At 39.6% G+C, this 24,781-nt stretch overlaps 1 protein-coding gene and 2 non-coding genes across 43 annotated transcripts in view; all 3 read left to right on the forward strand.

Moving 5' to 3' along the window:
• Window positions 1-20,672, forward strand: part of SRGN (serglycin) — a 62,346-nt gene extending 41,674 nt beyond the window's left edge. For 14 of the 41 annotated variants that reach the window (XM_069571905.1, XM_069571906.1, XM_069571914.1 and 11 more), the window contains 6 exons: window positions 1,457-1,588; window positions 2,290-2,508; window positions 4,792-5,436; window positions 5,529-5,734; window positions 15,070-15,217; window positions 19,780-20,672. In XM_069571905.1, the coding sequence (XP_069428006.1) occupies window positions 5,662-5,734; window positions 15,070-15,217; window positions 19,780-20,011 (453 nt within the window). In that variant the 5' untranslated portion in view covers window positions 1,457-1,588; window positions 2,290-2,508; window positions 4,792-5,436; window positions 5,529-5,661 and the 3' untranslated portion in view covers window positions 20,012-20,672. The remainder of the gene's footprint in view (window positions 1-1,456; window positions 1,589-2,289; window positions 2,509-4,791; window positions 5,437-5,528; window positions 5,735-15,069; window positions 15,218-19,779) is intronic. The other 27 variants (XM_069571932.1, XM_069571934.1, XM_069571942.1 and 24 more) reach the window with 4 other exon arrangements.
• LOC138430652 (small nucleolar RNA U2-19) lies at window positions 16,342-16,421 on the forward strand. The gene has a single exon (XR_011253333.1). It is a non-coding gene; the product is annotated as a small nucleolar RNA U2-19 (small nucleolar RNA).
• Window positions 16,546-16,615, forward strand: LOC138430651 (small nucleolar RNA U2-30). The gene has a single exon (XR_011253332.1). It is a non-coding gene; the product is annotated as a small nucleolar RNA U2-30 (small nucleolar RNA).
• Window positions 20,673-24,781: the final 4,109 nt, after the last annotated feature.

The raw sequence follows: 24,781 nt of genomic DNA on the forward strand, positions 1-24,781 counted from the left end.
TTCCCTCACATCTGAAATATTTCCTAAAAGATTTGTTTCCTGTATTTTTGATCCCTGTGAAAATATTCCCAAGAAAAGTAACACATCCCCCTGTTCCTGGTTATTTATATCAGTAATATTCAACAAGTTCCACTGCAACTTTCAGTTCTTCAAAGCCCTGTAATTTTGGAATTGGAACATCATATTCTACTAGACTCTAGTTAGTATTTGAGAAGTTCTTTTATGCCTCTTTTTAAAAATAGAATTTAAAATAGAATTTATTTTTTAGAGCTGTTTTAGATTCATAGCAAAGTTGAGCAGAAGTTATGGAGATTTCCTACATACCCCCTGCCCCTTTGTTTTTCTTCTTCTTTTTTAATTGGAGGACAATTGCTTTACAATGTTGTGCTAGTTTCTGCTGTACAACAACATAAATAAGTATACATATATCTGCTTCCTCTTCAGCCTCCCTCCCACTCCACCCCCCATCCCACTCCTCTAGGTCATCACAGAGCATCAAGCTGAGCTCCCTGTGTTGTACAGTAACTTCCCACTAGCTAGCTATTTTACACATGGTAAAGCCTCTTGATGAAAGTGAAAGAGGAGAGTGAAACAGTTGGCGTAAAGTTCAGCATTCAGAAAACTAAGATCATGGCATCTGCTCCCATCACTTCATGGCAAATAGATGGGGAAACATTGGAAACAGTGTCAGACTTTATTTTGGGGGGCTCCAAAATCACTGCAGATGGTGATTGCAGCCATGAAATTAAAAGATGCTTACTCCTTGGAAGGAAAGTTATAACCAACCTAGATAGCATATTGAAAAGCAGAGACATTACTTTGTCAACAAAGGTCCATCTAGTCAAGGCTATGGTTTTTTCAGTAGTCATGTATGGATGTGAGAGTTGGACTGTGAAGAAAGCTGAGCACCGAAGAATTGATGCTTTTGAACTGTGGTGTTGGAGAAGACTCTTGAGAGTCCCTTGGACTGCAAGGAGATCCAACCAGTCCATTCTGAAGGAGATCAACCCTGGGTGTTCTATGGAAGGAGTGATGCTAAAGCTGAAACTCCAGTACTTTGGCCACCTCATGTGAAGAGTTGACTCATTGGAAAAGACCCTGATGCTGGGAGGGATTGGGGGCAGGAGGAGAAGGGGACGATAGAGGATGAGATGGCTGGATGGCATCACCGGCTTGACGGACGTGAGTTTGAGTGAACTCTGGGAGTTGGTGTTGGACAGGGAGGCCTGGTGTGCTGTGATTCATGAGATCGCAAAGAGTCGGACACGACTGAGCGACTGAACTGAACTGAACTGAACTGAATGTATGTATATCAATGCTACTCTCTCAGTCAACTCATCCCACCCTCTCCCACCCCTGCTGTGTCCACAAGTCCATTCTCTACATCTGCATCTCTATTCCTACCCTGCAAATAGCTCCATCAGTACCATTTGTTTTTCTTCTTGTCAAATTATAGACCAAACTAAATGGCAACCCACTCCAGTATTCTTGCCTGGAAAATCCCATGGATGGAGGAGCCTGGTGTGCTACAGTTCATGGGGTCACAAAGAGTCAGACACGACTGAGCGACTTCACTCACAGGGGGCAGGTGAGCCTTTCCCTCCCCTATTCCCAGTTCAAGATTATAACACTCAAGTTCCCAAGCTTTTATATACTTGGCAACACGTACAGCAACTTCTGGAGTAGCATTGTGGAAACCTTCAACTCCTGGGAAGCTGGATATGTGGCGTCAGTGATAAGGAGGAAGGATCAAAGAAAAGAGCTGCTGGAGATGCCTGTGCCCTCTCCTAGGGCACTCATCCTGTGGGTGCCCATCCATAGGTACTTGGTGAGAGGTCTTAGGACACAGTGGTAGCTGCTCCTGTTGTACCAGAAGCACCCAGATACTTTTCTGTCTTAGCTACAGTCTCCCCATGCACTGAAGGGAGGGGAGGGGAGAATGAGAGTAGAACTGAAAGAATGGGAAATTCAAAGGATGACGGAGATCTAAGAATAAAAATATGCTTTTTAAAGAAAAGATTTTCTTTTTCCTGCAAAGCCCTATTTTTACTCAGGAGATGTTTTCTGATTTATGTGGATTCCAAAAAGATAAAGAAAACCTTTTTAAAAGGTGTTTTATTATGGAAACTCTAAAAACATTTTACGGTAGGGAGACTAGTGTAACGAGCCCCCACTTTTCCTATTGCTCATCTTCAGCAATCATCAGTCCACTGATATACCTTTCTTATCCCCTCTCCTCAAACTGGATTATTTAGAAACAAATCCCAGTCATTTTATCATTCTAAACAGGAATATTTTAGTACATACCTCTAAAAACCAAAAGGACTAAAAGGAAGACTTCTGATGATTACGAATCTTCATCTTGTTGCTTCCTCGTTCATCCTCTGTCACTGGACTATGAAGTAGGAACTCTGAGTTCTGACCTGGTATTGACACTTGCCAGCTGTGCGACCAGCTTCAGTCACATAACCTTTCTGGACTTGTGCTTTTCCCACTTGAGTGGGTGAGGTAGGTGATTTCCAAGGTCTCTTCCAGTTCTAGAAATCAAAAGTTCATGGAAAAATCACTCTTTTATCCTCCAGAAACATAATGCAGATTTGGTACAGTATCTATTTCCTGTTTTCTTGGGTGGCAGGAGTGCCCAGTTCAGAGTCAAGACCTTCTCAGTGAAGAGCCAAGAAAGTCCCAGAGGCTGCTAAGTAGCAGAATCTTTAACTTGGAGTTTTTTAAAAGAACTGAGTGCTGGAGCTGTCCCTTGGGACAGATTGTGCTGCCTTCAGTATCTCCTCTGACAACCTCAATTTGTCTTAAAACAGCATCACTTTGTCGTAACAAGTGTTCTGCTGAGTTGTGATGCTGGGAAAGTTCAAGTGCTCCAGAATCCCCTTTTCCAAAGACCACCCAGATACCAATAGCTAGTGAAAGATAGTATTTATATTGCTCTGGAATGGGGTGGGGGGTATTTACACTTTAAGACAACAAGGAACTGTTCCAGGATGACTCTTAAGGCATAAAGATATTCATTTTAGAGGTAAATCAAGTAAAGTAGGTGCATTTAAGGTTGCCTGGTGAGGGGCTCCTCCAGTGGCTCAGTGGTAAAGAATCTGCCTGCTAATGCAAGAGACAACAGGTTCGGGTTCGAGGTTTATCGGGGAAGATGCCACATGCCGCAGGGCAGCCTGTGTGCTGCAACTACTGAAGCCCGCAATCCGAGAGCCTGTGCTCTGCAAGAGAAGCCACTGCAATGAGAAGCTTGTGTGCTGCAACAAAGAGTAGCCCCCGCTCGCTGCAATGAGAGAAGAGCCCTCACAGCAATAAGACCCAGCACAGACAAACATAAATAAATAAATAAACATTAAAAAGAAAGACTCTATTAAAAAAAAAACAAAGGTTGCCTGGTGAATGAAGGATTAAATCTGGAGTGGAATTCGTCTTTTGTAGAGGTTGAGGTTTAGGGCAAGATAGGGGTCCTTTTTCACTAATGGAGGACGCTTGGGCAAGAAAACCATACCCAACCCAGAGGACCACTGCCAGCACGACTCTCACAGTCATGAGCTCTCATGGGTGCCCCCTCACTGGTGTCCCACACCATCCTTAGAACTAGAATGATGGGCACGCAAGGAGCACGTGGCCCAGCATCTCTCCTCTGGTCAGTGAGCTCAGACCCAGGACTTGTGGCTTCTGCAGCCATGTGTCCTGCTCTGCACAGCTTGAACAGGACTAGGGAAATGAAGCCGGAGGAAGACTATTTGGAAAAAGAAACTTGGTTGTCAGTGTCGCAGAAACAGAGCAAATGCTAATGAATATTGTGAATACTTAAAAAAAAATCACTAAAACCTGCTGCTGCTGCTAAGTCGCTTCAGTGGTGTCCGACTCTGTGCGACCCCACAGACGGCAGCCCACCAGGCTCCCTGGGATTCTCCAGGCAAGAACACTGGAGTGGGTTACATTTCCTTCTCCAGTGCACGAAAGTGAAAAGTGAAAGTGAAGTCGTTCAGTCGTGTCCAACTCTTAAGAGACCCCATGGACCGCAGCCTACCAGGCTCCTCCGTCCATGGGATTTTCCAGGCAAGAGTACTGGAGTGGGTTGCCATTGCCTTCTCTGCACTAAAACCTAGAGAATAAAAAAAAATACTCAAGTGGAAAAAGGCTCCAAAATTACCATTTTAAAGCACAAGCTCTAATCAGATCTGAGAACTTACTGAAAGCGGACTTATTTAAGCTATTGACAGGGATTATTGTTTTGATGCCAGGGTTTTAAATTGGGGGATAAAATTAAAAGGGGCCAAAGATGAGGGTTATTATTTCAATCTGAAACTAGTATTCCATGGTGGGGAACCGCCTGGATTTGAGCGTCTGGGGGTTGATTACTGCACTTGGAGTCGTCCCTGGACACATTTCCAGATAGTTCTGAGGAGGGTCAAAATGTGCATGCTTTGCAGCATTTGTGGACTTGCACCACAGCTGCTCAGCGATTAGTCTGAGGCCCGTCCTTGGCAGGAAATGGTAAAGGAATCAGCAGGAAGCCAAGAACAAGGGAAGGGAAACTCCTCCCTCCTGTCAAAGGACAGGCCAGAGGGAGGATGAAAATGGAAAGTGGGCATTGCAGGGTTAGACATGCTGGGATGGACAGTGTGTGTTTCAAGGGCAAGAGTGTGTGATGAACTGTTGTGTTTATTATGTGACTTTATTATGGAGCCTGTACTTCATGTTCCTCAGGCTTCAGTCAGCATATGATCCCCAGGATACGGGGGAGATGCTATTCTTTTACTTTGTTTTGTGTTTTCTGAGGTCCAGCAGCCCACTGACAGGACAACCTCCCCTTGTTTCTGATTTCTGGCTTATTCAAAGCCAGAGCACCTGAAAGTCAAGTTGAAAAATTTTACCAGGAGGAAAAAAAAACCACACCAGACTATAAATGGAATCAAATCATAGGAAATGCTCGGTGTGAAAGAGGAGAGGACTGCAAGATCATTTTCGTGTTTTACCCAGTTCTTCATAACCAAAAATCCTCACTAGATTCTTGAGGCAGAGCGAGAGGCTGGTGGTCCAGTGAGAGAAACTGAATCTGATAAGAAGAAACCAGTTATCTGAAATCCAACAACTCTTTCTTGTGGATTAGAACTCAGCTTTGAAGTTTCACTTGTTATGCTTGGCTCTGTGAGTTATGCTACTCCTGATGAAAAATAAAATCAAGAATATTTTACATTGAAGGGCCTCAGTGATGAAAAGGCAGCATCCAACTCCCTTATCTCATCAGCTGTGCGGTTGGCTAGCAAACTTGTGTTTAGATTGTTACCTGAAGAAAGAAAAAACAAAGTGTCCTGAATGCTGATTCTACTGTGTCAGTGGGAAACAATTTCTAACAGGCAAGTGGCAAACAACAAAACTTTTGAGAAAGCAGACCTGGGGAGAGTTCACTGCAGTTTCATAATGGTATGAATAGTTCTTTTGCTGCCTTTTTTCTTTTCTTTTTTTTTTTTCGAAATCTTTCTGGGGTTGATGTGGATCTCTTTCTATTTGTTCAGGAAACTGTGACGTGTGTTCTGGGCAGGGTTTGAGGTTTTGGAACCTTTTCTAAAAGGGACAGAGAGCACCCGGCTACACTTCCCTGTTGTGAGGTTGGTGCACGGCTGGTGGAGCTGAAGCAAACTGGTCACCATGCAGGTGCTCCTCCAGTGCACTAGGCTTGCTCTGGCTCTTGCCTTCATCCTGATTTCATCTTCAGTTCAAGGTAAGACCCACTAATCTTGTCACCTTATAATCTTCTTGTATGCCCCAGGGTCCGCACAAATGATTATATTCACTCTAAGGTATAGAATATAGTATATTATGGGAAAGTAGGCCAAGAAAAAAAAAAAAGAAAGAATTTGGGTAGCTGAACTCTTTAGAGTGAAATTGGTTAAGTTTGGTACAAAAAAAAAAAAAAAGTTAAACTCTGAGGCAGCTATGGCCTTGTAAGTTCTTAAAATGATTGAAATGTATTATTTTATTGTCAGGTGAAAATGGCTTCCAAATTTCTAAAGCCTCAAGAAAGGAATAGAGAAAATGGTTTACCTCTAAGTGCCCACATCTATCCCAAGTTTTAATAATTAGTGATGTTATAATTATTTTGACACTGGGAAATGCTATTTTTAAAATCAGAGTAAATTTGCTTGTATTTTCTCTCCTTTTAAAAACCTGCTTCTTAGTGAAAATTCAATTATGTTTAGACACAGCTAATGAATACCCACTCAGATTTTAAAGAAAGGCCAAAGAATTTTAGTAATTGTGTCATTGCTCAGAGAAACAGCATATTTGGAAAATTCTTGTTAGGTCTATCATTTAGGATTGTTTTAGTCAGAATGAAACAACTTAAAACCTTTAATGACTAAGAAAATGAAAATGATCAGTTTGTAAGAAAAACACAGTTTCTTCTCTTTTGGTAAATAAGGGATTATAGTCATGGCCTGATAAGTAGAAGGGAGAATTTATAGTAGAAAAACACTAAGTTCCTCCAAATCGTAAAGGAAATATTGAGTCATAGCGATGCACACATCTAGATACGTTTCTTCGAAGTGACTTCTAGTTGTCTTGTTTTTACTTCTGGTGGAAATGAAATTGTATACATAACCTGAGATACATTCATTATATATTGGAAATTTATAAAAATCACTTTCTTCTTGTTATTAAAGAAAAACCAGCAAATGATGGTGATGAAACCTTTCCATTAATCTATTTATTTTTTTAAAGGATAAAACATTGTTGATTGTAAGGAACAGGCTTTACTACAATCTTTCAGGGAAAACCTTCAGCCAGTGAAATAATTCCCTGTGTTCTGACAAGATCCAGGCAGTCAAGTCCATGTTTGTAGAACAGACCTGAGGGACCTGTTGGTGTTGGGTCTACTCTGACCAGAGCTCGATGAATCTTTACATCTTCAAAATCTCCCAGAAATGTCACATTTCCCACTAAGATTCAATAGGCAAAACTAAAATTAAAACAAAAGTGTTCTTTATATAATAGGTATTTTCCAGAAAGTAGTGAAGAAACCGTTATAAAATTGTATAAAGCACTAGTATTTATGTCATCACTGGGTACATTTTGCTCCGTGTTGGGAAGGGAACCAAAAATAAGAGAATGAATAGACTGAAACACTAGGGAGTTTCCAAAGGAGAAGTGCAGTTGGTATTGGAATTAAGGGTTTGTGCCCACATTTGAATAAGAAGGGAAATAGACGCCCACCCACTGGCTCTGTGTGTGTGTGTGCACGCGCGTGTGTGACATCAACTCAAGGCTGCAAAGAGGTCTCTATTTCATAATATTCTATGTGATGCCAGATATGATTCTGTAGCACTCTTTCCCCACTTAAAAATAATTTTTTTCCTTAATCCATTGATTTAACTGAATGATCAATTCCACTAGGCTTTTGGCTTGCTTTTACTGAAACGAAGCATCTCAGGTTACTGTATAAATTTGCTAGGGCTGCCATAACAAAGTACCACAGGCTGGGTGGCTTAAACAACAGGAATTTATTTCCTTTCAGTTCTGGAGACTAGAAGTCCAAGATCAAGGTGTTGGCTGGGTTAGTTTCATCCTGCAGCTTTTCTCCTCAGCTTGTAGATAGCCATCTTATCTCTGTCTCCACATGGTCCTTTGTGTGTTCCTGGTTTCCTCTTCTTATAAGGACAACAGCCATACTGGATTAGGGTTCATCCATGTAAACTCATTATATCTCAACTATCTCTTTTAAGTCCCTATCTCCAAATACAGTCCTATTCTGAGGTACTAGGGGTCAGCACTTCAATACATTGAGTTAGAGTGACACAATTCAGCCCACATCAGTGACTATAAGTGAAGCTGAAATAAAAACATGCTATAAAAGCCTATCTACCAGTTGCAAAAGAGACGGAAGTTTGGCAAGATGTGGGAGACCCTGGAGAGGACAGATAGCTAATCAGTTTAATGTAGAGCTTCAGGAGATTACCGATGAGGGCTGTGAATCTCAGATTCTTTTATTAACTCTCTTTTTCAAAGATGCCCATAAAGAAGGAAAATGGAAAATCCATGAGCAGGTGTAGCCGGGGGGTCATTGCCAGACCCTATGTCCACTCTACACTGCCTCTGAGATCACAATAATAATATTGATTCCACCAGTGTTCACTGCTGTTCAATTGTAAAGTGATTTAGCATCCACTCTCAGGTAAATAAATGGTCATCACATTCCCTGTGAGGAGGAATTAATACCAATTTATAGAGAAGAAAACTGGATCTTACATTCATTATCTCATTTCCTCTTTACATCAACCTCTTTCAGAAAATGCATGAGACTTACCCTAGGCCCATTACAACTAATTAATGGCAGAGCTGGTCACCTGATTTCAAGTTCAAATTAACTTTCTACTGTAATTTAGCTGTTTTCTAGGTGGAGTAGAGATTGTCTTTATTTAAAACAAACTTGCTTTGTCTACAGCTCTTATTACTAAAGCCTCTGAGTTGAGGGACACAGAGGGAGAAATTGAAAGTAAACTTGGAACTTTTTATAGCTTGTCAAACCACACAAGGGTGAGGAATCTTGTGCAATTGATTGGCCAGTAGGAAGCAGCTCCAACTTAGATAGTGATGTCTATTTGGATGCCACTAAACAATGAATGAAAATGGTCTTTTTTCTCCCCTAACATGGCAATTTTAAAGTTTTTCTAACAAACCCACAGCAAATCTCCATTAAGAATAGGAAATTAGTAAACTGTGATGACGTTGGGGAAATATTGATACTACAATATAAAAAGATACAGAGAGATTACTGGGGTAAGTTATTTGCCCAGTGTCAGAGGTTTATTTTTATAAATGGTAATATTTATTCATAGAAAGGGTTTTGCTGAAGTAGAACTAGTAAACTGTGTATGTATGAAAGAGAGACAAAGACAGAGACACAGAGAGAAAGGACAGGAAGTGATTCTAAATAAAAAACATTCTTCTTCCTTGAATCCACTACAGAATTAACCAGGAGACCTGTAAGTGGGATCTCTTAACAAGATCATTTTTCTGTCCATGAGCATGTTTCCTCTTATTTTTTTAATTATGGTAATCACAAGACACTTCTCTCAAGCAAAAGAGAATCAAGATACTCCCACACATTGCAGGGCTGGAACTGTTGAATTTTCACATCCTGCCAACACTCTTGAATAAGTATATCAGGAACGTTGTATCTGTAACCACATTCTTTATTTTAAAGCAGATTTAAGATCCCCAGTCTATGTTAATCATTTTGTAATGTATAATAATGGAAGATCACTATGTTATGCATCTGAAACAAATATAGTGTTATAGGTCAGTTATACTTAAGAAAGAAACCCACCTCATATTATTTTATTTATATAAAATGTCCAATTTGGTAAAAAAAACAGAGACATAAAGTAGATTGATTACTGGTTACTTCGGGATAAGACACATAAGATACAGGAGTTGGATAGCTAAAGGACAGAGGATTTCTCTGTGATGATAAAATTGTTTTAAATTTGTGCACATACCTATAAACATGCTAAAAAAACAAAAACCACTGAAATTTACACATTAGAAGAGTGAATTGTGTGCCGGGTTAAATATGTTGAATACCAATAAAACTTTTTTAAATTAAAATAAATGAAGTAAAATCATCAGTCTCAAGTTGTTGTTGTTTAGTCGCTAAGCTGTGTCTGATCCTTTGCGACCCCATGGACTGTAGTCTGCCAGGCTCCTCTGTCCATAGGATTTCCCAGGCAAGAATACTGGAGTGGGTAGTCATTTCCTTCTCCAGAGGATCTTTCTGACCCAGGGATCAAACCCATGTCTCCTGCATTGTAGAATTCTTACTGCTGAACCACCAGGGAAGCCCCAATCTCAAATTAGATAAACATTTCTTTGGGGAAGATGGACTTCTACTTTTGATTTCTCATAAATTTTGGAACATCTTTATTGAGATAGAGTTCATATACCATACAATTCACCCATTTAAAGTGTACATCAATGGTTTTTTAGTGTATTCACAGATATGTGCAACCATCACCATAGTCAATTTTAGAACATTTTCATTACCCAAAAAAGGAAATCCCTCTTGGGGACTTCCCTGGCAGTCCAGTGGTTAAGACTCCACACTTCCAGCGCAGGGGGCATGGGTTTGATCAAGGAACTAAGATCCCATGTGCTGACATTGGAAAGAAATGTCTTGCCTTAAAGAGAATTTTCACATGCTCTCTCTCTCTCAAAAAGAGAAACTCGTTATAAATTTTGAAAGCTGAGATGCCAAACTCTAGAAAGAATTTGTATTTTAGTTTTCTAATTTATGAAAGTTGTGTTTTTTTATGCTAGTGAAAAGATACAATCTTTCACTTGGATTCTTCTTCATAAACTATTAGTTTTACTTTTCTGTTTAACTTCCTGTCTATGTAAGCACTTTCTCGGTTTGATACTCAGTCATCAATGGCAGTAGAGGAGAATGTCTAGACCTGCTCCATCCAAAACGGTGGCCAGCAGCCTCTTGTGGCTACTAAGCACTTGAAATGTGTGAAATGTGGCAAGTCCAAACAGATCTGGTGTAAGTGCGAAACGCACACCAGATTTAAAATCCTAGTATGAAAAAAAGTGTAAAATATCCATTAATAACTTACATTGTTTATTGGATATATTGGTTTAAGTAAAATGTTTTAAAATTAAGGTCACATTTCTTTTTTTACTTTTTAAAATATGACTGTCCTAATATTGAAAACTTCATACATGTCCGGAAGGTTCCTCTTGTTTCTATTGGACTGCACTGGTCAAGATGGCATAGGGTGTGAAGACATTGCCCTCTGCTGGAGGACGTGTTGAATTTTCACCCAATTTCACATGATGAAGCTTCTAAGCAGCAATTCATTAGATGGCAAAGTTCTTCAAGAAAGAATCAGAGAGGGAGAAAGAGCTAAACTGTATTCAATACCTACTGCACACAAAGGCTTGTGATAGACGTGTCACATACTTCTATCTTGTTTAAACTGGAACTCTTTGAAAGTGAAAGCTGCTCATTCCTGTCCAACTCTTTGCGACCCCATAAACTATAGTCAGTCCATGGAATTCTCCAGGCCAGAATACTGGAGTGGGTAGCCTTTCCCTTCTCCAGGGGATCTTCCCAACCCAGGAATCAAACTTGAGTCTCCTGCACTGCAGGTGGATTATTTACCAGCTGAGCTACCAGGGACTCTTTGGGAGACTATTATTCCTATTTTAAAGATGAGAAATTGAGAATCAGAAAGGTGCTCAGTGGCGGGACAGGAATTTAAATTTGGTTTATCTCTATCAGAGATAGCTCAATAGGTCATTGTCATCCTCTTCATCACAGAAACTAGCATTTAAAGAGCTCTGACAATGGTGCTAGGTACTATTCTAAGAACCTAATATTTGTATCTTATTATGAGATCTATTACTGTCCCCATTTTATGGATGAGGAAACTGAGGTCCAGAGAGGTTATAGTTATATAGCTAGTAAGGGTCAGCCATTGTGATGTCATCTGGCAACCTTACCTTCAGCCTCTAAGTGATGACAAAGCTAACCCATTCTGGATGAGTAGTGTCCCAGACCAGAAATTTGTAAGCTATATTCAGGAACTATGGGGAAGAGTATGACAGAGTAGTAGTTCTAAAAAAAAAGAAAAAAATGAAAGCAAGACAGAAAGAAAGAAGAAAAACAATGGAGAACATTTACTTTCTACATTAGAGTTTTTGCTTTATTTATATTTTATTTTATTTTTTTTTTGCTTTATTTATATTTTAAAAGAATATTGTTTATTACAGTAATTTAGAAAACAAAGTGAGAAAAAAAAAATCACCAGAGCCTACCACTATAGCTATTTCTGTGTATTTCCTCCCATCCCCCATATCTATATATGTAGTTACATTAATAACTATTATGCATAGAATGGCATTCTGCTATTTTTAACTCATTTTTTAATATAAATTTTCCTATGATGCTATGTAGTCTTTTCCATAGCTACTACTTTTTTCCATTTGGTTAATATTCTCTCATAATAATGCCTCAGAATTAATCTGTGTTTTCTCTTGTTTTGATTATTTACTGTTTTCCTATTCTAAATAATACTAGGGTGAACAGCATCATGAATTATTTATATATTCCCCTTCATATATATCTTAATGAAACCTAACAAAGCTGTATTTATGAAATTAATCAGAAATATTAACTAGGACAAAGTTGAGTATAAATAGACATAATAGAGGTTCATAAGGAAAGAGAACATTTTGCAAAATTCTGTGGGTCTGCAGTCTTTTAGAAACAAAGTCCTTGGCCATCCCATTGAGATATAAAGTGAATTTGACCTTGGTAGAGGCTCCACTTTTCAACCTCTGATAGCTGAGAAGGGAAACAACTTGTGCATATTCTCTGAGAAATAGTGATACCCAGAAGGAAAGAAAACTCTAAAATTTATAGTCTCTAGGGGTTTGGGTAATGAGATTAGGAATAATTTTTTTCTTTGTTTGCTACATTTTTCAGTTTTAAGGAGTACCTAACTAATCTCTCCACTATTAGGAGAGAGTACTATAAAAGGTAGAGAGCCCTCTAGACCCAGACTTAAAGTCAGGAAACTTTTGACAAGTAGCTGTATGAGTCTATTTACATAAAATCTAGAAAATGCAAACTAATTTAAAATCACAGAAAGCAGACTGATGATTGAAGGGGGCTTGAGGGAGTCAGGAGAAGGGAGGGAGAAGGGCAGGGTCACAGAGGGGCACAAGGAAACTCTGGGGATGTTGGATATGTTGATACCCTTGATTGTGGTGATGGTTCCATGCTGTATCCACTTGTTGAAACATTAAATCGTACACTTTAAATATGCACAGCTTATTGAATGTCAAATCCACCTTAATAAAGCTATTAAAAATAAAAATAATTAATTTTGAAAGATAATACATAGTATAACTCAAGAATCTAAAAGTTCAAAAGGATATGCAGTGAAAAGTCAGTGTTCTTTCTTCCGCTCTCTTCTAGCCACCAATTCTCTCCACTAAGATGATCAGTTTGTTGTCTATCTTTTAAGAGGTGTTCTGTGCATGTAAGCTTGTATGTAAATAAATTCCAAAAAACCACAACACACACAAATGGTAACACACAATGCATAGTGTTCTTTACTTTTTTTAACCTTGGAGGGAATGCCCTCGAAGTCCAGTATTTAAGACTCCATGCTTTAATTACTGAGGACATGTTCAAATCTCTGTTCGGGGAACTAAATTCTTGCAAGACACATAGCATGACCAAAATATATATATATATGTATACACACACACATACACATACATATACATATATGTACTATGTATACACACACACTTGGAGATTATTATATATCAGTACCCAGAGAATTGCCACATTATTTTAATAGCTGCATAGTATTGTACGCTGCATCTTAATTCATTAACATCTGATTTTATAGTCTTTGGTACTGCAAAAAATTATTGCAGTGATTATCCACAACACTGTTCTTCATTTTATTTTGTTTTCTTAAATATGTGTTATCAGTTGCATCTCAATCTGTACAGAACTATAATGTACTGGGCTTTAAAACTCTTGCAGGAAGGGGGACCCCTTCCATGGCCTGAGAGTGGATTCTTGTCTAACACTCAGAAATAAATTGTCCAAGAAGACACATGTACTGAGAAAGCAAGAGACTTTATTGGGATGGGACCCCCGGGCAGAGAGCAGCAGGGTAGGGCACCCAGGAGAACTGCTCTTCCATGTAATTTGCAGTCTCAGGTTTTTTGGTAATGGGGTTAGTTTTCAGGTTCTCTCTGGCTAGTTATTCTGACTCAGGGTCCTTCCTGGTAGCATGCACATCACTCAGCTAAGATGGATTCTAGTGAGGAGGATTCTGGGAGGTTTGTAGGACATATGGACTCTCATCTCCTCTTTCCTTTTGACCTTTCCTAAATGCTTCCAGGTGGTAGCTTGTTAGTCTGCATTCTTTACCAGGACCTCCTACTGTATGATAGATGACTCGAGCAAGTGGTTATGATTGTGTTTGGCCAGGACAAGGGAGCTTTAGTCTGTGGTGCCCCTAACAAAATCTCCTTTTCTGCTTTTCAGGAGTTTTAGATGTGCTCCTTCATGTTAGGTGACGATTAGCTGTACTTGCGTGAATCAAATGTACTTGAGGTGGGGAGGAGATGATCCTTTGGCAGGGTAGTGAAATATTTCTCACCACCAGGGCTCCATCCTTGCTAAACTGAGGAATGAAATTTATTTTGTAAATTAATAAGCAATCTCCTATATAACCTCCTAGCACAGGATATGGAGCCTTTTATGTAGAAATTAAAAGAGGCTGTGAAAGCCCATCTTTGGTGAACAGAAGAGCCTTGACTTTTGAAATCTCTGACTAGATGTGAGGCCAAAGAAAGAGGTTAAGTTTTTAATCTGCTTTTCATTCTCAAGAATACCACATGGCCCCAAAGAACTAGGATTCTGTAATATCTCAGGACTATTTGGTACATTTCTTAACCTTTCTGAACATAATTTGACTCATCTCTATCAGAAGAGGCAGACTTCGGGGTCAGATAGAAGGTTGGATTCTGGGTGCTTAGTACCTGTGCAGCCTCAGTTTTCCTTTGTATAAAATGGAAATAATAGTACAGAGACAATAATAGTTAATATTATTAGGTGTTTATTTACTGTGTGCCTGGCACTATGTTAAGATCTTTACATGCATTTTCTCATTTAATTTTTGTGACCAGCTTATGAAAAAGAGACACTCTTAGTTCCTTGAGTTTTCTGTTGGGTACTTGGGGAAGTGAAGGTTTCACAAGTCACCAGTAACAGAGGCAGCTAACTGCCAAAGCCTATTCTAATGTTAAACTCTAGGCTACTTTGCACAGGTGTAGTGTGAGAAGGATAAACTATGTATAAAGGGCTGGGAAACAGTGGGTGCTCCTGTTATATTAATGGTCATAAAACCTGTCCACACCTTACCTACCAAATTTAAAATCTATTTAATTAAAAATTTCTTAGGGGAAGAGTGATTAGAAGCTGTGTAAGAGATACTTATTGATCATGAGGTTTCCTTGTTTGGGCAGGTTCTCCTGTGCAGAGAGCCAGATACCAGTGGGTACGCTGCAATCCTGACAGTAATTCTGCAAACTGCGTTCAAGAAAAGGGAAGAGTGTTTGATATACTTCCAGATGAATCCAGCAGAATCCCACCTCTAAGGTCTGACATTTTCTTGTAAGTGGACTTTCTTGATTTTACTTTTGTCAGCCTCTGTTGAGATCTTGGCATGGAGGCAGAAGGGTTACCCAGAGTGTTTTCTTTAGGCTCTTGCTTCCACAGTTCAGTTTTCACTGCATAGTGCAGGGTAAAACTGTAGTGTATTTACTGGTATATGAGATGCACAAGAATACATGACTCACACTTTCACAAGGTCTTTTTCTGGTGGCAGAAACAAAAATTGAATACTTTTCACCAATAGGTATTGAAAATAATTGAACATTATTTTATTAATGTAAATAGAGCACATTATATATTAAAATCCAGTAGGAGTCTATCACCTGAATGCATAAACAAAACGTGACATGTACATAAAGTGTAATATTATTTGACCATAAGAAAGAAGTGCTGAGAAATGCTGCAACATGGCTGAATCTGGAAAGCATTATGCAAAGTAAAGGAAACCAGACATAAAAAGCCACATATTATATGATTCCATCTATATGAAGTGTACAAAAATAGGCAAAACCCACAGAAAATAATTTTTGAGGGGTAATAAAAATGTTCTGTTTAGACAGTAGTGATTAAAAAAAAAAGAAATTAGGGGAAGGAACAATAAGTGGCTGTGACTCATAAAAAAGAAAGCCATACCTCTTCTTGATCAAATAAAACCTGCCTTATACTTGCCAAAAGGATCCGATAGGAATTCATAAGTTACAAAAAATTGAATTGTATTAGAGCCCATTATCAGTTACATGTGGCAAAGATATATTATGAAAAGAATTATCATAAAAGTTTTAATATTCAGGCTTAAATAGAAAATCACTCTCCTGGGACTTCCCTGGTGGCCCAGTAAAAATCCTCCTGCCAATGCAGGGGACATGGGTTCAATCCCTAGTCCAGGAACTGAGATCCCACATGCTGCAGAGCAACTAAGCCCGTCAGCCACAACTACTGAGCCCGTGTGCTCTAGAGCCTGTGCTTTGCAATAAGAGAAGCCACTGAAGTGAGAAGCCTGCACACTGCAACTAGAGAATAGCCTGAGAGAGTAGTTTTCTGCTCACTGCCACTAGAGAAAGCCCACTCACAGCAACAAAGACCCAGCACGGCCAATAAAGAAATCTTTTTTAAAAAATGAAGTGGATCAACTACGAAAATAGCCAAATCTGAGCATCTGAAGATCTCCTAGTCTACCTGATGTATGATCTCTGTAGTTCTGAGAAGCAAAGAATAATTTAAAATAAGGCGTGCATGTGTGTAAAAGTAACAATGGATAACTGAGGACTTACAGGTGAGTGAGTGAGAACTGGCTGCAGGTGTGTGTGTATAAAAGGCTGATCAGTTCTGAGCAATGATGAAAAGGTTTTACTACAGACCTTTTTAACTATAAAGATTTCTACACTTGATCTGAGCTCTAAATTAAAGAAAAAAATAATAAAAGAAAATCACCCTTCTGAAAGCCACATAAGTCATTGTGCCCAAACCAGGTAAGCCTGTTATCACTTTGGGGATACTGGCAACCCCCTTCGTCACTGAAATTATATCATCACCATCCTCAAAATACAACTCTGCAACGCTGTGCTTCTGTTTTAATTCTCCGGCACAGAGGTTGAACCTGATGTTACAACTTCCTCCATTATTTTAAGTCATGGATTTCAATACTAATTCATTTAATCTAAAATGTTAGAGGAATAACCTAAATCCTCCAAAACAGCTATTTTATACTATTTCTTCCCTCCTCAAATCTCCATAATCTTCCATACTCTTTGACATAAATTGTAGCAATATTTTTTTGGATCTGTGTCTTATGGCAAAGGAAACAAAAGCAAAAGTAAGCAAATGGGACCTAACTAAACATAAAAGGTTTTGCACAGCAAAGGAAACCATTGACAAAACAAAAAGATGACCTACTGAAATGGAAGAAAATATTTACAAGTGAAACGACTGATAAGGGGTTAATATCTAAAATATATAAACAGCTCACATGACTCAACATCATAAAGCAAACGACCTGAAAAATGGGCAGAAGATCTGAATAGACATTTCCCCAAAGAAGAATGGGCAACATGAACATGAAAAGATGCTCAACATCACTAATCACCAGAGAAAAGCAACTAAAACCCACGAAAAAATCACCTCACACCTGTCAGAATGGCTGTCATCGGAAAGACCACAATTAACAAATGTTGGTGAGGATGTAGGAAAAAAGAACTCCTGTACATTGTTAGTGGGAATGTAAATTGGTGTAATCACTGTAGAAAACTCAGAAAACTAGAAATGGAGTCACCATATACTCCTGCAATTGCATTCTTAGATATTTATCCAAAGGAAATGAAAACACTAATTTGAAAAGATATATGTACCCCAATGTTCACAGCAGCATTATTTATGATAGCCAAGATGCGGAAGCAACCTAAGTGCCCATCAACAAGATGAATGGATGAAGAAGATGTGATACACACACACACACACACACACACACACACGGACATACACATTGGAATACTACTCAGCCATAAAAATCCAAGAGATTTTTCCCATTTGTAACAACATGCATGGACTTGGAGGGTATTATGCTTAGTGAAATAAGCCAGAGAAAGACAAATACTGTATATTACTTATATGTGGAATCTAAAAAAATAAAACAAATTCATGAATATAACAAAAAAGAGATACACAGATATAGAGCACAAACCAGTGGTTACCAATGGGGAGAGGAAAGTGGGGAGGGGCAAGATAGGGGCAAGGGATTAAGAGGTACAAAATACTATGAATAAAACAATCTACAAAGATGTATTATATACAACAGGGAATATGGCCAATGTTTTATAATAGCTATAAATAGAACATAACCTTTAAATAGTTTTTTAAAACATCTGTATAATCTTCCCTTTTCTCAGCCAGTAACTTTCCTTCCTGGTCTGAAACTCCTGTCACTATGGATGCACAGCCTCTCCTTCTGTGTCAGTGTTGGACTCTTTTGCTCTCAGATGCATTTCTTCTCCTTCCCCATCCCTGCTCTGTATTGGGTGGAGGGATGAGGGCTGATCCCTGTGATCTGCATTTCTCACACTCCCGGATCTGTGGCTGAGTTTGGCCATTGGGATGCCTGGAAGGGAGACTGCTCAGCATGGGTGGCAGGGAGAGAGAAGTATGTTTCTTCTCATTCCTGCCTTGGTGGCACCTCTGGCAAGGCTAATATCTCATACATGACTTCAGCTTCCACCAGTGCTCTTGGTCCCTGGGCTTAGGTAGTACCACTTCCTCTACTGTCCTTCTAGCCCAGGAAGAGAAGTGTTTTCTTGCTGTTGCTCATCTCTGGAGTTCTTCACTGTTCCCTATTTGGCCTTCCTTCTTTTCCATCTCATGTGTAAGCAATTCCCTGTCTTAAATATTTAGATTAAGTTTCGGGATTGGACTCTGTGGCAGCTTCCAAGGCCACCTTCCTTGTGCTGGGTATCTTATCTCATGCACCTTCCCCAGGACTTTAATTCTGCAGTCCACCCTCTGAAGCCAGCATTAGTCTGCAGACATTCTCTAGTATCACCTACTTTTAGGTAAAATCTTCGATTCTGCTTCCTCTCCAGCTGTTGTCCTTTTCTCTGCTTACTGTCACCCCTCTCCTCTCCTCAACCCCCTCTGGTTCTACCTTCTACCCAGAGTGCTTGGTGGAAGCAGTTACTTTTTTTCTTTTTCTTTTTCTTTTATTTTTTGGCTGCTTGGCATGTGGGATCCAAGTTACCCGACCAGATATCAAACCTGAGGTCTCAGCAGTGAAACCACTGGACCACCAGGGAATTCCCAATTTAAGTTCTTTTTCATTTTCCTTCACACTGGCAAAAATTCTGAGGGAATTTAAAGCTTTGTAAACATTTAAACTGGGATTCCCTGGTGGCTCAGTCTGTAGAGAATCCACCTGTAATGCAGGAGACCTGGGTTTGATCCCTGGGTTGGGAAGATCCCCTGAGGGAGGGCATGGCAACCCACTCCAGTATTCTTGCCTGGAGAATCCCCATGAACAGAGGAGCCTGGCAGACTACAGCCCACAGAGTCACAAGGAGTTGGACATGACTAAGCGACTGAGCACATACAAACTGAAATGTTAACATGTTGGTATATATAATTCTTGACTTGTTACAAAGAATTACCTAAGAGTGAGCTTTGTTGAAGTACTGTGACATTATTAGAAGTTTTGTAGAAGTTTTAAATTAGGAAAAATATCATCTATCTATTGAGTGGGAGAAAGTGTAGAAATGGGAACTTTTCTGTTTAAAAAAAAAAAAAAGAAATTCCAAATATAGGATTGCCATGTTAGTGATAGCATTTTGTATCCATCTGCAATGAGCAGATGTGGAACTGAAAAAGGCAATGAGTTAGTTACACTAAGTATATGCAAACATGTGGAAAGGCTGACTAATTTTTTTGTTTCAAAGCACTAAATAACTAGAAACTTTTAACTTCTAATTTCAGCAACTGAGTCACTACATTTACTTTCTTACCTTAAAAAATGTTTCATGATTATCTTTTTATGTCTCAAACTTTAATGGTTTTTTTTCCCCCTTTTTTCTGTCTTACTTCAGACTGGAGAATTCCAGGAATTTGAATGAAGTCTTCCCTCTTTCTGAGGACATCTCAGGATCAGGTTCTGGAGCAGGATCTGAAAATGGCTTCCTAAATGAAATAGAACAGGAATACCAACCAGTAGAAGAAAATGATGCTTTTTATTACAACTTTAGATCTAAGGAGGGAAATGCGCCCTCATACAACCAGGACTTAGGGCAGGATGGACCAGAAGAAGATTTTACTATATAAAAGAGAGGGTTTCCCATCTTCACACCAGGCAATGTATTTAATTTGTAATTAAATACAATGTAATTAATTTGAGGACAAAAAGCTTTTTAGAAAATTTAAAACATCTGAAAAGGAAGTTTAAGTTTTATCATCTTTTTTTCTCATGGATTCTTAAAGCCTCCTTTATCTATCCTGCTGTCCTGGAAAATACCTGCATTTCTTATGTATCATATTCAACTATATCACTATGAAATTAGGTAGACTCTCCATATCTATAAAATTGCTTCAAAGAATAAATTATACTGTTTTTAAAAAATTTAGTTTGAGAAACAAATTGAGAGGCACTATTTCATATATAAGTCTTCATGAAGCTGACTCTGATTATGAAATCTAGACATGCCTCTTTTTTGTGACAAAACACAGACGCAACATACCATGAATGTATAGAGGAGGTATGTAACATATTTTACAGTATGAAGTTAACTGTTCTAATATCAGCATCAAATGTGTTTGCGAGCTAGTGGACATTGTTTGCTTAGAAGTGTGATTGCTGCCACATTTAGAAACTTAGTGCCTAAATTAAAGCACAGTTGTGCTCTCTGTACTTCATGCTGTGTTACCTTTCCTCCTGGATATCTATGTATTTGCAAACAGTCTATTAAAGCAGAAGTATTATCAAAGAGTTACGCTGTCTGGGCTCTCTTTTGTTCATGAAAGGATTATTTTTGTTTAAATGTTTCTAGATTCTCATCAAGTGTAAAGTTACTTTACAGTGAGACCAAATTTTATAGCTATAATCAAATCCTATTAACTAGCAGATGAAGAAAACAATCATTATACAGAAAGAGGGTTATTCTTGTCCAAACACTTCCTCTTCTTGAAGGCTATACTGTACCCATCTCTGTTCCCCCTAGTTTTGAAAAGTCTCTCATGGATCCTGCATTATCTAGATCCCCTCTTCAGAACTGATACCTTATTGAAATTAACCTCTGTGGAAGAGATGCACCTTGTCTAAGGCCACACTGCTTCTCACAGCAGCCTTCACCCAATGCCTGGTCCAGATGGGCATATGGATATCATATTCCTCCCCTGAACTTGAAACAACTTGGCAGGGAAATCACAGATTCAGAATTCCCTGAGGATTTGGCTGAGGCTTTGTTGGGACTGCTTTGTAGCTCAGTTTCTTCTTTTACTTAGTCTTGCTTCCTTGTATCCCCCCTGAGAGAGCTCCCTTAGAAACTTTGTGCACACTAGTTTTCATATCAATGTTTCTTCCATGGAGATTCCAACCTGCAAAAGTTGGTGCTAGGACGGGGAGAAAGCAGTTGCTAAAATGAGATTTTGGAGCTGGATCACCTACTGTCTTGGCTGGTAATGAGGACACTATCCCTGGCTGTAAATGCAGAAAACACACAAGACAGCATTGCAATTATTCAAACTTGCACTGATGATGAACTGGGATGGTGTACCAGTGGAAGGAAGCGCACCAGGGTGCAGTATATGAAACATCTGAGAATATGGAGAAGCAGTAATTATAAAGACGATGGCATTAGATAGCTCTTGCTGGAGGTAACTAATGAAAGATCAAGCATGATTAATTAAAGACTAACTGTGAAAACCAATGGGTCTCCTCAGCAGCATATTAAGAAACTCTCTTCTGCAGTGGGAGGGCTGAAAAAGTTGAGGCCCAGGCCCAGGATATAATCAGAAGAATAGCAGAGTTCAAGAATGTTAAGGTGCCAATCTAACCAAGTCTGTTATACAACGTCAGGACCCTGATTTGGAAAGTACTGGACCTCAGAAATGAGGACATCTGGGTATAAATGTATCTGGGTCGATACATTCAGAATTTGAACCCCTAAGCTTCTTCAAACCCTTTGGTTTTATAGAATAGGCTCACTCCTTAAAAATTAATGCTTTCCTCTGGCTTGAAGATGGTTAAGAGGCCTCTGCCCTTTAAGATCATACGCACTCTCCCTCAAGGTCTGCCCCGCCCCCCTGCCTAGCCAACAGATCCATAACTAAAGTTACAATATAAACCAACAGGAGAGTGTTGGGCCTGGTAAGGAGGAAAGGTGAAGGTTTGGCAGAACTTAGTTGTTATGCACCTCAGAAGCCAAGAGAGAGTCTATGAGACTCAACTCTATTGTTGTTTGGTCGCTAAGTCATGTCCAACTATTTTGTGATCCCATAGACTATAGCCCATCAGGCTTCTCTGTCCATGGGATTTCCCAGGCAAGAATACTGGAGTGGGTTGCCATTTCCTTCTCAAGGGATCTTCCCAGCCCAAGGATTGAACTGCATTGGCAGGAGAATTTTTTACCTCTGAGCAACTAGGGAAGCCCAACTTAACTCCAAGAGTGCTAGATCAAGGGATGGAGACAAATCATAAAGTTGGATAAGGAAATGTTCACCAATACAGAAGCGTTAGTGGAATCACTGACCAAAACCGCCCTACCCTGTTCAACCAACTCAGTAACCACTCGTATGAGTTATAGGTGGTTAACAACAGTTAACTTGTATGAGTTACAGGTGGTTAACAACAGAAGGTCCAAGCAAGGAACGTGGAACTGACAAGCTACCACCAACTGAAAGGATTTGGGAAAGGTCAAAAGGGAGAGGAGACACAAGTCAATATGTCTTACCAACCTCCCAGGATCTTTCTCACTAGAATCCATCTTGGCTGAGTAATGTGTGCCGCACCAGAAAGGACCCTGAGTCAGAATGATTGGCCAGAGACAACTCAGAAACTTACTCCATTACCATGAAACCTGAGAATATGAGCCACATGGCAGAACAGTTCTAGGTTCCCTTATCCTGCTGTTCTCTGCCCAGGTGTCCCTTGCCAATAAAGTCTCTCACTTTGTCAGTATGTGTTCTCCTCAGACAATTCATTTCTGAGTGTTAGACAAGAGCCTACTCTCAAGCCCTGAAAGGGTCCCCATTCTTGCAACAGGAGTACTCATCCAGGAAACAGGTGTTGTTATCATGGTAAGAACCCTGGGAGAAAGTGTTGACATACTCTAGAATGGCCCTTAGAAGCCTGGAGAGAGTAAAAGCTTCCCTTAAGTAGAAATGCTAGAACTACTATGGCAGACAGTGGAAAAGGGGTCAAAAAGTTTAAGGAAGCGAGCATGCTAGAATGGGCAGATTGTGTAAGCTCTAAAAACCTACCAAATGGCTTGGTTCTGCAGGAAAGTCAAAGCAAAGAAGAATATGCTGGCAAGAGAGATAGCATCTCTGAACTATCAGTGGTAGCTCTCCCCTTACAGGGCAGGGTTGATGGTAGAATGTTGTTACAGAACTGGGCTCACTAATAGCAGTGGGAATGACGGGCATCCCAAAATAATATAGGCCAGCTGAAGCCGTTCAGCCATCGGAAGCCAGATGGTATAATCACCATGTGAGCAAGGTCAGACTGGAAAGCAGGGAAGCCGGATGGGCAAAGTGGAGTGGCATCCACTCCACAAGATCCACCCACAAGATGGAGTGGCATCTTCAGAGGTAAGATAGTTGGTAACGGTCTGCACCCAATTCCATTGCAGTAGGGGTAGACTAGTGGGGTAGTAGGGAGGAATTTCCCCACACCAACAAGCAAATTTCTGACATCATCTAGGTTTCTTATAATTCAACTCAATTCTGACACTGTCTACCTGGAATCAGCATCAGATTCCACAGGGTAAAGGCTCAGTCCCGTAAGACTTCTCTTCACCTCAGATACCTAGGTTGTTTCCTATGCCTCTGATTGGGTATGAATTGGAGCTTCCAATGGTCCCCTCCTCAGGTTCAGCTAATTTGCTAAAGCAACTTACAAAACTTGGAGAAACATTTTACTTACTCGATCACCAGTTTATTATAAAAGCATATACCTCAAGCTAGATGAAGAGATATCCAAGATGAGTTCCCAAATAAAGGAGCTTCTGTCCTTGTGGAGTTTAGGGCCTTGTGTTTTGCTGAAAGTTTTAACTTTCAGGTTTGAAGGATTCATTAACAAAAGAAATCACTCATTTTACAGAAATAAACAATTTTAATATTTAAAAAAAATTAACATCTTTTTAAATTTTTTAATTAATTTCTTTTAATTGGAGGATAATTACAACATTGTGGTTATTGCCATACATTGATATGAATCAGACACAGGTGCATAATTTCAATATTTAATAGTGAATTATCTAACTTATTTTCAACATATGATCATGAAAAGCAAAGATAAATAGAAACAGCAGAGGAGAGTAACAGTACATATATCACCAAATTGGGCCGACTAACATCCAGGTTGAAATAGCACTGGGAAGTCCTAAGTAACAACAATCTGGAGTCCCAGTTGGGAAAAGGTCCTGGGCAGTGTGTCCCTGCCATGGGCAAGACTACAAATTGAGTTTGGGGGCTCCTGTTTATAATCCAGGGCCACAAACTGATATCATCATCAGTTTGAGAGCAAAAATGCAGCTCTGGTTTCACATTAATCTTTTACAATGCTGTTTATCTGGTGAGTAATGAGACCCTGGGAGATGGGCCAGATCTTCAGGGGCTTCCCTATCTTATCTATAGTGCCGCTTGGCTTACTGGTAACAACTGGTGCGCTCACAAGCAAGCACATAGTCAGGCAGTGTCTAGGCAGGCCAGAAGCAAGATGAGAGGCTTGCTCTGCTTTCTTGTCTCTGAAGTCTGAACAAGACTTCCTCTATTTTAATTTCCCTAACACCTGGCACAGTGGCAAGCAGAAGGTTCTGGTTCCCCAATCTGAAGTTCTTTGAATCCTGTCCTTTAGGTTTTTTTGAAGCCTTCATT

The sequence above is a fragment of the Ovis canadensis genome, chromosome 25 (genome assembly GCF_042477335.2).
Source record: "Ovis canadensis isolate MfBH-ARS-UI-01 breed Bighorn chromosome 25, ARS-UI_OviCan_v2, whole genome shotgun sequence".
Taxonomy (NCBI): Eukaryota; Metazoa; Chordata; class Mammalia; order Artiodactyla; family Bovidae; genus Ovis; species Ovis canadensis.